At 34.3% G+C, this 15,154-nt stretch overlaps 3 protein-coding genes across 3 annotated transcripts; 2 read left to right on the top strand and 1 right to left on the bottom strand.

The window, feature by feature from the left end:
- The first annotated feature begins 866 nt into the window (after window positions 1-866).
- On the top strand, window positions 867-1,259 carry LOC132951623 (uncharacterized). The gene has a single exon (XM_061023440.1). It carries the CDS (start codon window positions 867-869, stop codon window positions 1,257-1,259), a length of 393 nt encoding a protein of 130 aa, XP_060879423.1.
- Window positions 1,260-6,685: 5,426 nt separating this feature from the next.
- LOC132953012 (uncharacterized) lies at window positions 6,686-7,078 on the top strand. Its single transcript, XM_061025551.1, has one exon. It carries the CDS (start codon window positions 6,686-6,688, stop codon window positions 7,076-7,078), a length of 393 nt encoding a protein of 130 aa, XP_060881534.1.
- Window positions 7,079-10,692: 3,614 nt separating this feature from the next.
- Window positions 10,693-12,069, bottom strand: LOC132953040 (uncharacterized). The gene has a single exon (XM_061025589.1). The coding sequence runs from the start codon at window positions 12,067-12,069 to the stop codon at window positions 10,693-10,695; it is 1,377 nt and encodes a 458-aa protein (XP_060881572.1).
- Window positions 12,070-15,154: the final 3,085 nt, after the last annotated feature.

The raw sequence follows: 15,154 nt of genomic DNA, 5'->3' as shown, positions 1-15,154 counted from the left end.
GTGGTGATGACGCAGCGACGGCTCCGCCGCCGCCGGGAGACCTTCCCATTGGATCGTCGTCCGTTTTCCCTCCAATATTTACTATAGCGGTACGAAAAGTAGACATAGGGCGCCCTCGATTTCATGTTATATAAAGGTGGATTTTTAAAAGCTTATTATTATTCGTATTCGTCGTATTCGCTGTATTCGCTGTATTCGCCGTCGTATTCGAATGTTTTATGCAATAATTTTTGCCTTGCCATTATTTTACTAATAACTGTTCAATTATTATAATAATTATTTTGTACGAAATATGTAGGTATAAATGTGATACTTGTCGACTGCCATGCTGTAGAAATGTACAAAGATTGCAGTCATAAATAATATTAAAACCAGAAACTATACCAGAAATCTGGCAAGCAGATTCGTAATTTAATTAAATATTTGATCATACCCAACTATTATATCGCAGTTTAGAGCGATACGGCACTTTTAGGCTTTGGCACATACTGTACGACGGAAGATAAATATTGTAGTAAGTTATTATACACCCCACCAATTACACGACGTCACGACCACGTAACCGGCAGCCAATTTCAGAATATAAAATCGATATGCACACCGATCGAAATGCCATTCATTTAGTTATATTAACGCACAAACGAATGTTATAATCATCATTATAATATCATTTACCGTACACTCTGCACCTAAAATATAATATAATTATCACTCCAGTAGTTGATATATACACGCATAAATATTATAGATAGGTACACTCATTCACCGAACAATTTCGAGTGGCCACTGAAGCGATCGACCAAGGAGCAGATTCCGAAATAATATATCGTATCGAATATATAGGTTAAGATAATAACAACAATATTATGTTTCCGTCATACGCCACCGTGCCCGTGTTCGCTTTCGTGATACTGTTGAATTTCTTCTTCTTGAACTCGCCCATCGAATCGGTGGAGATCGGCGTACTCTACACTACGTGCCAGGATTGTCTGGCTGGCAAGTGCCATAATGATAGAAACAGACCGTGCATGACCCTACACGACGGTTCCTACTTATGTTTCACTTGTGATATCGAATTAGGTGACCAGCAGTACTACACCTTAGATGAATGCAAGACGGGTTGCACGGACCCGAAAAGGGTGTGCATTTGTACTAGTATGTGTTTCGTGTGCATCAGAAAATTAGTCCTTGAAAATGGAGGATATTTAGAGGATTGCGATTTGCCAACCGAGCAGGAACTGAACATAACGTGCAAGTAAGTTCCGTACGGTACCACCAACACGTCCGCCGAGAAATTAGCTATTAAAATACTTAATATATTTTCAAATATGATTATCGTTCTTAAAAAAACAATACTCCATTATATAATAATATTATATAGTTTTAATAGACGCATCCAGTCACCACCGTGAAGAATTTAATATTGTTTTAACTGTTTTACTTCCCATAATATTTTTGTACAATACTCTCCCGCTGGACCGCAGCGAACCGTCGTCTTGCATTATCTTATTATTTTGCCGCAGCAGTGGTTCGTAAACTATTTTTAAAACTATGTTCCCGATTGGTAATATTATAAATTTATATAGGTATGACTGTTAAACGTTTAAAGAAAATGTGTTCGCCTGTGTGATAAAAAACAACGAAAATACAAAAATGCTGTAAACTTAAATTCTATATTCTTTAAGATTTTATCTACTGTATCATTTTTATTACCTATTATATTTTATATACCATATAATTAAGTTATATTCGAATAACGAATATTTCGTCGTATTCGAATGTTTTAAACCTGCATCTGGTCTATATAAAAGTTGATTATTAAAAGATATTATTTGCTTGTAATATTTACAGTTTGATTAACCAAGCATTGTCAAATATACTTTAAGACCATATTTTCAAACTGTTGAGATGTTTCGCTCTTTCTATTCAACGTTCAATACTGTAAATTATTTTTTATCACGCCTGCATCGAAAGTTTAGTTTTTGATGACGGTTGAAGTGCTGGGCGTGCAGTTTTAATCTTGGGCGAACTGCGCAACACCCTGACAAATGGGCATTTTGCAACACATTTAGGGGCGCAATGTAAGCTTACTGTACTTGAAATGATTTGAAAACTGTAATATCTTTGATCCTATACCTACGGTATTACACATTTACATATACACATCTCCCAAAACCACCCAACATCAATGGATTCACGGAAAAAAAGAAAATTTTGAATGTGAAAATTCATAAAAGAAATATTCTTATTCGTTTATAAAACTTTTAGTAAAGTTTGTCATTTGAATATTAATAGTTGATAGTGGTATCCCTTATAAACATAAAGGTAAAAAATATTTGACATTTATATAAATATTGAAAACATGAAACTAAAATTTAAAAAAAAAGTCAATATTTAACGAAATATTGAGTGTTCAACTTGTATAGATATACTAGCAATCACTAGCAATTATAAGAATTAGTGTCATTCAATTTATGAGTTAAAATATTTGATTTAATCTACTGTTTATTGTTAATAAATCTGGTTATGAAAACTGTTTATAATATTACATTGGCTAACCTTAATTATCGTTTCTTGTAAATAAATTTGTTATCAATGATCAATAAAATTTGAAACTTTGAGGAATTTAATGTTTCCGAATCTATGATGTTTGTTTTCTCAAACTGTTGATTATCGACTTAATCGTTATTTTGATGTAAATTATTGGTCATCTCACCCAATACGTCAACTTACTTGCGTATTCTTATAACGTACTTTTAGATCTTAAATAAAATGTATTTAAACAAAAATATATCAGGCGATTTTGAAATTATTAATTATTCAATGCATTATATATTCAGAGTACCAAAAGTGAATTATATGGGACCTACAGAACTGATCCACCAAACATAATATTTTTGTAGGTGTGCAAGTTTTAAAAATAACATGCTATTTAATAGTTTTTTTTATTTATTTTAAATACTTTATTTGATTTAGACAATCTGCATATGTTTACTAAACAAAACATACATTCGTATTTTAAGTTGTAATGATTGATATTGTCATCTCATATAAATTAATTATAATATACAAGGCTCCAGGACACAATGATTTCCAGTGGAATTATATACAAGCAAGATAATATTGAACTTATAGATGCTTAACATCATTGTTCCAATATATGCCAGCACAGAGTATGATCACGGCTAGGGCTGTTCGATTATTTTTGGGGGGAATCAATTATTATTATGCACAATTAATTAAAAAAAATTGATTAATTGAAAAATGATTAATCGGTTGATTAATCGGAATGGCGATTAACCGATTAATCAAAACTAGATTAATCGATTAATTATTGAAACAATCAGCTTATAATTTAATCAAGAAGTAAGTAATTTTTTATTAATGAGTAAACAGTGAAATTGTATTAAGTCTTGAGTCATATCTGAATGTAAGGTTCTAAAATTTCCTGATCAGATTAATCGATTTATGTCAAAAAAGCCTTTGACAGTATTAACTATTAAATATTTAAATATTAATCAAGAGTTATAAAACTAACCTACTACTTAAAAAACTAAATTTTGCATAAATACGTATTAAAGAATTTGATTTTATTATTTTTATTATATCTTATCGACTTACTATACTGGCAACTTAGTAGCCGCAACTGGCCTATTGATAGGTTATGTTGTATTAAGCTTTTAAAGGATGTAGTAATAAGAAATGTTAGTATGTAAAAACAGGCAATAATAGACACAAGAGCAAATATATCATGTATTGAATAGTTAAATTAGTTAAAGATAAAGAGAAAATTATTCCAGAAGAACAAACGATTATCACTGGAGCAAATAATTCTGAGTTGGAAAACTTGGGAACAATACAATTAAAAATAAAAATTCAAGGTTGCGAATATGAAATTACAGCTTATGTAATTAAACATTTAACTTGTGAAATTTTATTGGGTAACAACTTTTTTTTTTAAATATGGTCAGTCATTGATTTTGTAAAAAAATAAATAACATTTAGGCAGAACATAATGGAACACTTAAATCCATATATAACACTGCGATTGAAAGAAATATCTCAAGGGAATACATTATAGACAAAATAATAGCAAGAGAATACCATAATAGCACCGAAAACAATAGCTAACATTAAATTTAAAACTAATATAGGGGCAATAAATGAACAATTAACTATACACCCAGTGGACCATTTATGCCAAAACCAATATTTAAAATTGGAAACAAATTTCTAGACAAAAACGCTGAAGAAATTCAGGTGTACAATTTTTCAAATTTATATACAAGAATATATGAAGGCACCACATGAGGAACAATAGAATATATAAAAAAGATAATGTATTAATAGTTAATAAAACAAGTAAAGACATCACCGACGGACAGGGTACGGTTATTAAAATTTCAAACGATTTAACTAATGAACAGAGAAAAATGGCAACACTCTTAATAAGTGAATATCAACATTTGTTTACTTCTGAACAATTAGAGTTAAATTGTGCCAAAGTGGAGGATTGCGAGGTTAATTTAGACTCAAAAGACCCGGTTTTCCAAGCACCATATAGAGTTTTTCCGAAACAAAGAGAAAAATTAAAAAATATAATTGAAGTAATGACCAAAGCAGATATTATAGAACCCAGTAAAAGCAGTTATGCAGCGCCAGTATTTCTTATACCTAAAAAACAAAAAGGAGAATACCGTTTCTTAGTGGATTTTAGGAAACTCAATGAACAAACAATAAATTTAAACAAAATACAATAAACAAAATTCGGCACCTATTTTCCAAAGAACAATCAATACAATGTTTAGTGATTATTTATGTAGATCAATAGTAGCTTATTTAGACGACAGATGTTATTTCGCAGAAAATTTGAAAAGGCACTATGTAATTTAGAAAAAAAGTTTATTAGACGAAACGGGGTTAAAATTGAAAAGAAATAAATGTCAGAAATAGAGTTGCTAGGTCATAAAATATCAGAATACGATTTAAAACCATTAGAAAGAAATATAGAAGCTCTAAAAAAATTTCCTAAGCCAACAAAAATCAAAGATGTTAGAGCCTTTATTGGATTATGTTCATACTATAGGAAATACATAAACAAATTTTCAAAAATAGCAAACCCATTTATAGAAATTACAAAAAAGGATATCGGATTTAAATGGAAGAAGGAACAAGAAGTAGCTTTTGAATTTTTAAAACAGGCAATAAGTATAGCCCCAGTATTAGTACATTTTAAGGAAGGTAGAGCAATTTTTATTACAACGGATGCTTCATTGGAAGGATTAGGAGAAATATTAGAAAAAGAGGACAAAAATGGGAAAAAAACATCATAACATCAAACACAGAATTAGAAATGGCTGCAGTAGTTTTTGTAATAAATTATTTTAGAGAATATCTGTTATGAAGGGAGTTTATAGTGTATAGTGATCGCTCGAGTTTGTAATATTTTATAACTATGAAATATCCCTCTTCTAGAATAACTAAGAGTATATTTAAGTTAATTGAATATGATTTTATAATAAAACATAAAGCAGGTTCAGTAAATCTAGCAGCAGACAGTCTATCTAGGTTTCCTGTAAATTTAACTGAAATAAAGAAAAAAAAACAAATGAAGATATAAATATAGAGGTTTTAGAAATACGACAAGCAAAAGATGAATTCTGTTCAAATATTTTAAGGGCACTTAAAGGGATAAACTAGGCGAAAATTTATTAGAAAATCACGGAGATATTGTCCATGAACAAAATTTTTTTCTGAGTATTATGGCATTATAAGTTTTTGTATGAAAAAGGCACCAGTTAGCATTTTGGCTGGGGCGTTATTTAGCCTTGCGCCGGCCCTGCCACCAAACATAATATTTGTGTAGGTGTGCATGTTTAGAAAAGAATATGCTATGTAACAGTTGATGTCATAATAAATCTTCGTGCAAAAATAAATAGTAAGGTTAAATAATATATAAAAATAGGTATGTTTAATTTATAAAAAATATACGTTGTTCATAAAACAATATAGAATAGTATAGTATGGACGGTTTTTGTAAGAAGATTTATTATGATATAATATACTTTATTGCTAAATAACATAAAAAGTTGGTTTGATACTAATTATACAAGTGGATAAGTGCAATTTATTTAAAGTTATCATCGGAAATTAATAAGAAAATTGCAATTTTTTGTAATTCATTTCAAATAAATTGCTGATGAAAAAATCATATCTGTTGTAAAGGCTATCTACTCTGGGATTTGACATTTAGATGATATTAGAGCGATACGGACTTTTGACACACACTGTACGACAGAAATTAAATAATAAATCAGCTTGTTGAGATCATTCGACAGCCCATTGCATAACCCGGCCAATTACACGATTCCACGATTGCGTAACCGGCAGACGTTTGGATATAAAAACGATATACACACCGTTCGAAATGTTAGTCAATCAGCTGTGTAACACTTTGTATCTATAATCTATATATAATAAACTATAATCGCAGAGGAAATATATATACACACACACACCACACACACACCACACACGTATATACATAAACTCATTTGACGAATCAATTTCGAGTTGCCACCGAGAAGCAGATTCCAAAATAACAGATATATCGCACTGCATACAGTGTAATTTAGGCTAGGTTAATAACACTACCAACAACGACAACAACAACAACAACAACAATATGTTTCTATCGTACGCCGCCGTGGCCGTGTTCACTTTCGCGATTTTGTTGAATATCTTCTACTTGTACTCGCCCGTCGAATCAGCCGCAAACGGATTTATGTACGAGTTGTGCGAGGAATGTCTGAAGTCGGAGTGCCACGTCAATAGGAAAAGGCCGTGCTTAACCATAGACCACCCTCAATACAAATTCACATGTTACACGTGTGATCCTGAAAATCTTAACCCACAGTTCTATTCCAAATTGGAATGCTTGCACGGTTGCACGGACCCGTCGAAGTTCTGCGTTTGTGACGGATCGTGTTACATGTGCGTCGTAAAAGAGGGCGCCGACTTGTTTAATTTTATGGATTGCGCCGTACCAGACAAGGAGGAGCAACCAACGTGCGTGTAAGTTCCATATGGCAACGCCAACAAGCCCACCTTGAGATTATAATTAAAATTTATGATAATATATTAACAATTATTACACAATAATATAATATAATATAATATTATAATATATAATTACGATTTTGATCACCGACGTGATGTATATTGTATACTGATCGAAATGTCAGTCAATCAGCTATTAACGCACTAACGAAGTGTCCCCGTTAGTGCCCCGTCTTCGTGCATAATATTATTATTATTCTGTGGCACTATGGCAGTGGTGTGTAAACTATTTTTAAAACTACTCTCCCAATTGGTAATATTATAAATTTTATATTGGCATGACTGTCATCCGTTTCTCGAAAATGTGTTCACTTGTGAATAAAAGAAACGATGAAAATACAAAAATTCTTTAAACTATATACTATTTTTATTCCATATTATTTACAATTATATCTATTGTATCATTATTAAACGCTTGTAATATTTTATAATGTAATTGGTGTACCTATATTGTACCTATATTGTTCTATGTATTATTTAATCAATATTAAACAATTACTTCATAACGTATACCTATATTTTGTCTTGTAACGTGGTCGGGGGAACGATCAGTTAGATATCCATGGAGAATCGTAGGAACCGGGTAATACTAAAGACCGGGACGGGACCGATTCCATTTCACATGTGATAACAAAAACAGTGTTGCCTGAACACGCTCAGCGAAAAAAATACTTTCTAATTACGACTAATATTATTTTTAATATATTTAAATATAAAACTATTATATTATTAAATATATCACATAAATTAAATACATAGATTAAACAAAATATATTAACAAAAAATATTCTTGTGAAAAAAGTACAGAATTACAGGTTACGGCAAAATATCGAACAGGACGATCTGCAATTAAGTCCTAAATGATTTAAAACTTATAAAAGGTATATCAAAATTTAAAGTAAATTAAAATCTATCAACTAATATAAAAATCAGCGAAAAATGTTCAATAATGCAGAAACGGGACGGGATTCCACATCCACAGGTACTCAAAAATATTTTAAGACTTATGAAACTACACCAAAATTTAAGTTTATTATACCCAATCTTTTGGTAAAAAAATTACGGAAAAATATAAATTATTGCAGAAACGGGACGGGATTCCACCGCCACGGGTGTTGAAATATAGTCTAAATTGTGGACGGGACGAGCTGTAGTGAATTCAAAAATATTTTAAGACTTATGAAACGTACACCAAAATTTGAGTATAATATATGCTATCTTTTGTTAAAAAGAATTACAAAAAAATATAAATTATTGCAGAAACGGGACGGATGCCACGGGTGCTGAAATATAGTCCAAATTGTAGACGGGACGAGCTGTCGTTAATTTAAAAATGAATTAAAACTTATGAAACTTACACCAAAACTTACACTTCCTTCATTCAAAACTTTATTTCACTTATAATAATTTTATCCTTTCAAATTCGTTTATCTCTCTTAAAACTTAAAATTTCTCTTAGAACCTAGAGTCAGTATTAATCGCTTAAAATTCTTTCGTTCAAAACTTTATCTCACTTAAAAATTAAATTTTTTCTTTAAATTCAATTGTATTTCTTAAAACTTACGATTCCACTGAATACCTATAGTCAGTATTAATCACTTAAACTTCCTTCATTCAAAACTTTATTTCACTTATAATAATTTTATCCTTTCAAATTCGTTTATCTCTCTTATAACTTAAATTTTTTCTAAACCTTACAGTCCGAATTAATCACTTACAAATTCCTTATTCAAAAACGTTATCTTGCTTATAATTAAATTTTTACTAAAGAAAAAAATAAATATTTTTTAAACTACTTTAAATTATAAATTTATTAAAGCTGAAACAAAATCCTAGGAACCAAATATAACTGTAATTATTACAGGCTTCGGTGCCTCCACCAATATGTAACGTGGTCGGGGGAACGACCAGTTAAATATAAGATATCCAGGGAGAATCGTAGGATCCTATAGATATAAATACCGTAGCCAGGGGCAGATATGTAGATATCAGAATCTTAAATATATTTAAATTACTAGGATTCCTTTTCAGTTATAATTATGTTTTATTTTCTACTAAACACTTACAAATATTAATACTCACAAATATATCAACTATGTTCTATTATACTATGTAACTGTATTGCAGTCATACGGAGTCCGGTAATCGTAGTGTGTATTGAGGTCTAAGGTGCACACCGAACTAACTTACTAATACATTGTGTGTATTGGCCATAGGCCTTACAATTATGTGTGTGTTTTAATATTAATAATATATCAGTCAGCAGTTAATCGTACATACGGTAGAGTTCGTATTATATACATATGTGTCATGTAACATATTTATATTTATAATTGTTACAGTCTTTTACTAATTTATTTTTAGAAGCTCTGAACTACTTATATTTATACTAGATTACTAGAATACCTAATTATCCGTTTCCAAGGCACCGTCGCGGTCGTACTCGGTGACCTTTGGACTCCGCGATTAAGTAAGTAATCTGCTAGCACTATGCCGCGCAACAAGCCCTCGCCTTTAAACACGAATAAAACCGTATCGCCTATTATTAATGAACAGTATATAAGAAAAAACATTCAGACCTCAAACAATCAATTTAAAAGATCTTTACCTACGTCACTAACAACACCAACAATTCCCACCTCAAAAAAGTTCCAGGACTTTTTCCCACTTATAACCGTTATGACTCTCTCTCCACAGACAAGGGCGCCCGCAGAGAGGGGCCAGTGGGTGCCATTGTTGACAACGAGCAGTGGCCAGTGGGTATTTTCCTTTTAGAATTACTAGCGCCGTCTTTGTGGATACTTATGGAACTAGAACACATCATCACAAATTTCTAGTTCCATATAAGTATCCACTTAGACAGCGCTAGTAATGCTAAAAGGAAAATACCCCCTGCACACTGCTCGTTGTATAACATTTCGTGGTCAACCCCCCACACCCTTCAACCTTGTCGTGTCCCGTCCTGTATATCTTAGTCCGTGTGGGCAACCATACTATCTTTTTTTTTTTTTTTTTTTTTTTTTTTTTTTTTTTAATAATAATAATATTTATTGTCACCAAATTATAACAATTACAAACAATTTATGAGTAACAAAACAAAACAAAAAAAAAAAATTACATTAAAATATATTGGTTCTCTTTTCAAAAGCTGAGCTAGTGCTGAAAAGAGGAAGTTGTGATACAGATTTAGATATTATTGATTATGATCGTTATTGACAATTAATAAAGCAAAAAATAGAACAAAATAAATAGGTAGAGTATGCACAAGAAAGACAATAAAAGAAAGGATAAAGAACAATTAGTAATTGCATTATAAAGGCTATAGCCTATATTATATATATATATAATCCGAGGTCCGTTGACTCTGGATTTCGAGATCTTCGATCTGGAAGCGAATTACGGCCGACTCACGTCTGGCTGATGGTCTGCTCGTCGTCGACTGGTGGCGGGTTTCGTCGGATGGTCAAGTCTTCGTTTCTTCTAAATGTTGTAATGTTACTGGGTAGAAAGTTGAATGAAGACTGATGGTGTTTGGGCTGCCGGCTATTCACTAGCATTTGGCAGAGCAGCTACTTAAGTGACGAGAAAATGGTTTAAAATGCTATTAATCAGCTGACGCAATTGTCTGTCGGCACCAACAAAATTTGTCCCACAGTCGGAATAAACCGTCGTAGGCAAGCCACGCCGAGCGACGAACCGGTCAAAGGCGGCGAGAAAGGCCGGAGTGGACAAATCTGATACGAGTTCCAAATGGACGGCTTTGACGCTCATACATACGAACACGGCTATATATGCCTTGTACGTCCGAGATTTCCGTAATTTATTTTCACGTATAGGTATAGGCCCGGCGTAATCAACACCGACACAAGAAAACGGGCGACATTGCGACACCCACGATTCCGGCAAGTCCACCATGACGGGCGTGGGGATGGACGCGCGGAGACGCACGCACCGTGTGCATTGACTAATGACGGAATGGACAACGGAACGCAGCGACACAATCCAATACTGCCGATGTATCAAGAAGGTCATTACCCGTGGTCCCGAGTGCCCAGTGATTTTGTGCCAGTGACGACACACCAGCAGCGCGAGATACGAACCTTTTGCTAACAAAATTGGATGACGACAATCGTACGGTAACTCTGAATGACGTAAGCGTCCACCGACGCGGATTATACCTTCGGAATCGACAAAAGGGCACAGCCATGCCAACGGCTTGGATGCTAAGCGATGTAATTTTCGCAGGTCGCTGATTAATGTCGGAAATGTGACACGTTGAGACGCAGCGATTACCACACGAGTTGCACCGTCGAGCTCTGCTCGAGTAAGCGCATTCGATCTCTCGGCAGGACGTCGGCGAAAAATGTCGATAAACCGGCGCACACACGCGACCACACGTATAAGTGCGTCGTAAGACGAGACACGCGTGAACCATTCGACCGTGGGGGCAGCTAAACAAACTGCAGGTGACATGGATTTAACTTCTGATAGTTCCGCAATGGGCAAACGCGCGATGTCACTCCCCCATTCCTGTGGAGGGTCACGGAGAAAGGCGGTGCCCTGCCAATATAACTGATGGTGCGGCAACTCAGACGGCATCAGCCCACGGGACTTACAATCAGCTGGGTTCATCCCCGAACTGACGTGGTGGCATTGACAACTCGGCAACAATGCCCGTACCTGGTGAACACGGTTTGATACATATTGCTTGAACGTGTCGTGGGGCACTGTTAACCATGACAACACAATCAACGAATCCGTCCAGGCACACATGTCAACGATATCGATGTGCGTATTTAATAATAAAAATATTCGGCTCATCCAGCGTGACAATAACACTGCAGCATTCAGCTCGAGCCTCGGAATCGATAACGGTTTAAGCGGTGCTAACTTGGTCTTGGAACCGACCAACATGACTGACGACGCTCGAGGGGCATCATGGACGCGCATAACCGCGTCATAACATACTACCGCGGCATAACCGCGTTGCAAAATCCACACCACGAACACTGAGCTCTAGCGGTTGTATTGAAATAACGCGGAACACGCACGGAGGCTAGCTCGGGATATTCGTCGACGAACCGCGACCAATCTGAATAATTCTCGGTAGGCAAACGCTGATCCCACGTACAATTGGACTGCCAGGTGCGTTGCATGATGTGCTTGGCAAGGAAGATTGACGGCGCAAATAAACCTAACGGATCAAAGAAACGTGCAATGAGTGACAATATACCACGTTTGCAGTGGCGCCGATCTATATTTCATGTTATGGGGAAAAAAATACTAGTGTTAGACCCACCCACCCACCTACGACCTACTAAAATATAAATAGTTAGTTACTCTCAAATAGTACTTTATTTATTTCTAATTATATACAAACTATATTTTTTTAAACGTAATTAATACATACTAGTACTGTTTTATCAATAATACACAAGCATCAGAAAAATAAACGATAACATTATATTATAATAATTAGTTTCTTAAACTATAAAAATAATATGTTATACTAGAATATCTATCTGAATAAATTCAACTTGAATTACATAATATAATTTTCGAAATAAAAATATAATGTACAAACATAAATGTATACTTAATATACTAAAATAGATCAATAAATAAAAATAACAATAGTAATAATAATATAATATGTATTAGGTTTACTAAATATTATATCATATATTCATATTCTAAATTAACAAATTCATTAATTGATTACTGTTATTTGCGAATGTATTTATTACATTTTCTTTGTCTATTGGTATATCTTGTTCACATGCTATGCGCATCAATCCTTCTAATCTTGGCTCTGCCATTGTCGAACGTAATCTTGTTTTAATTAGTTTTAATTTTGAAAAACTTCGTTCTGTAGAAGCACTTGAAACTGGCAATGTGACTCCAATTTTAATTAACATATAAATATTTGGTAATACATCTTTTATACTTGAATCAGTAAACAACTGAAATATATATAATAGTGAGCTAATATTCATGGAGTTTCTAGGTAATATTATAGATTCTTCTTCATCTTCAGAACTAGATTCAACATCATTATTGTCGCCATCATCAGATATTAGATAAGTCTTATGAAGGCTTTCAGGTAAATGATAAGTTTTTTCTAAATCAGAAAAACAATTTACAAGCCACATGAATTCAGTTTTTAATAATTCAGCATTTAAAAAGTTTGGATAAATTAAAGATATACTTTCAAATGCATCATTTGGCATTTTATGATTATCAGTTTTTATTTCTAAAATTCTTTTTTTTTGTTATAAGTGATAAATCTTTAAAAACTGATAATGATGATTCACTAAATTTCTTGTCAATCTCATTACTTATAATGTCAATTACAATATAAAATGTGTGATACTTAAAATTATTAAGAGGATCAGTTGTTGGCTCATCCGATGCTTGTTCACCCCGGCATACGTTTTCTCTTCCTATGACGTTTTTGGGGTAAAGGAGTAAAAGTGAAATTTTCTTCACTGTGAACCTCAATAAATTTGTTTACCTCAAAAATAATTGAATCAAATTCATCTCGCAGTTTCAACAACTGATTTTTCTTAGATATAATCATTTCTGACGCTATGATAAGATCTGTATCTATAGCTTGAAGTATTTTACTTAATGGATCTAATAAACCAAATATTCTTTTAAATACAAAACAAGTGTACAAAAATCGTTCAGTCTGAAAATATTCAGACATAATGTTGATGCGTCAGATGAAGATTCAGATTTATGAAGATCTTTAAGTGTATCAATTAAAGCTTCCCATGTGATTAAAATTGTATTTAATGCTGTAGAGTGACTCTCCATCGTGTAGTAGTAACACGCTTCAAACTACGAACTGGCCATGTAGGATTACGTTCTTTTTGATTTTGTTCAAAAACAAATACACGATTTTTGCTACTACATATAAAATCATATACTTTGGCCAAAATCCCAAAAAAATCAACAGCTTCAAGACAGCTTTTAACACCTTGTTCAACAATTAAATTTAAACGATGTGCCCAACACCAGATATAAATAGCTCCTATAAATATCACTGATCACTGATCACTTATTATTACCCACCCACCCACCCACCTGACCCACCCAAAAATAGTTCTGGGGAATTTTCCCCAGTTCATACCCGTGTTCGGCGCCACTGCACGTTTGGTAAACACCGTGGCTGAGTCGAGGTGAGCTTCGCATCCGAAATAATCGCCACCGGTATGCCAAGACAATCCGAGGACCTTCGTGTCACCACCCTCATCACCGGCATACGTCGTAGATTTGATCACCCGGAATTCTTCCGGAACAGCATGCACAACAACTGCGGTATTGCTAGCCCATTTTCGCAATTCAAACCCCGTGCCGTTAAGGACAGCCGTTAATTCTACTTGAATACTGAGCGCGTCGTCCACAGTGTCGGCGCCGTAACAAATGTCGTCTACATACGTCTGGTGACGCAACGCGTCGCATGTGTGGGCGGAACCACGGCAGTCGACTTCAGCGACAGCCGCGGTTACACGTAGCGCGAGAAACAGCGCACAATTTATGCCATAAGTCACGGTATTTAACTCGTATTCGACGAGCTCCATGTGCGGGGACGATCGCCATAAAATATGCTGATACGCACGATATTGCGGAAGGACCGTAATCTGTCGGTACATTTTGCAAATATCGGTGGTAAATGCGTGACGGAACAAACGAAAGCGCGTGAGCACATCTACGATGTCCAGTTGTAACTTTGGTCCCGGGAAGAACGATGTGTTTAATGACGAGCCATCAGTGACCGAAGCGGATGCGTCGAACACTACGCGGAATTTTTCATCGGCGCCACACACGGCATGATGCGGAATAAAATACCGGCCAGGAGTGGTCGTCACTGACATGTACCGAGTGACAAGTATTTCGACATAAAATCGTTATACTTAAGTGCGCATTCCATCGTTCGAGCTTAGCTTCCGCTCGAGATGCTCGAACGGTTTCGTCACGACCGCCCTAGACCCAGGAAATAAAATATCATCATGCAACAGCACGCGAAACG

The sequence above is a fragment of the Metopolophium dirhodum genome, chromosome 9, assembly GCF_019925205.1.
Source record: "Metopolophium dirhodum isolate CAU chromosome 9, ASM1992520v1, whole genome shotgun sequence".
NCBI lineage: Eukaryota > Metazoa > Arthropoda > Insecta > Hemiptera > Aphididae > Metopolophium > Metopolophium dirhodum.
Note: the sequence above shows the minus strand (reverse complement) of the source record. Positions and strands in the feature narration are given on the sequence as shown.

Bases quoted from the DNA above. Each gene is read 5' to 3' on its own strand.
- LOC132951623 (XM_061023440.1), top strand. From the start codon at position 867: ATGTTTCCGTCATACGCCACCGTGCCCGTGTTCGCTTTCGTGATACTG.
- LOC132953012 (XM_061025551.1), top strand. From the start codon at position 6,686: ATGTTTCTATCGTACGCCGCCGTGGCCGTGTTCACTTTCGCGATTTTG.
- LOC132953040 (XM_061025589.1), bottom strand. From the start codon at position 12,069: ATGCGCGTCCATGATGCCCCTCGAGCGTCGTCAGTCATGTTGGTCGGT.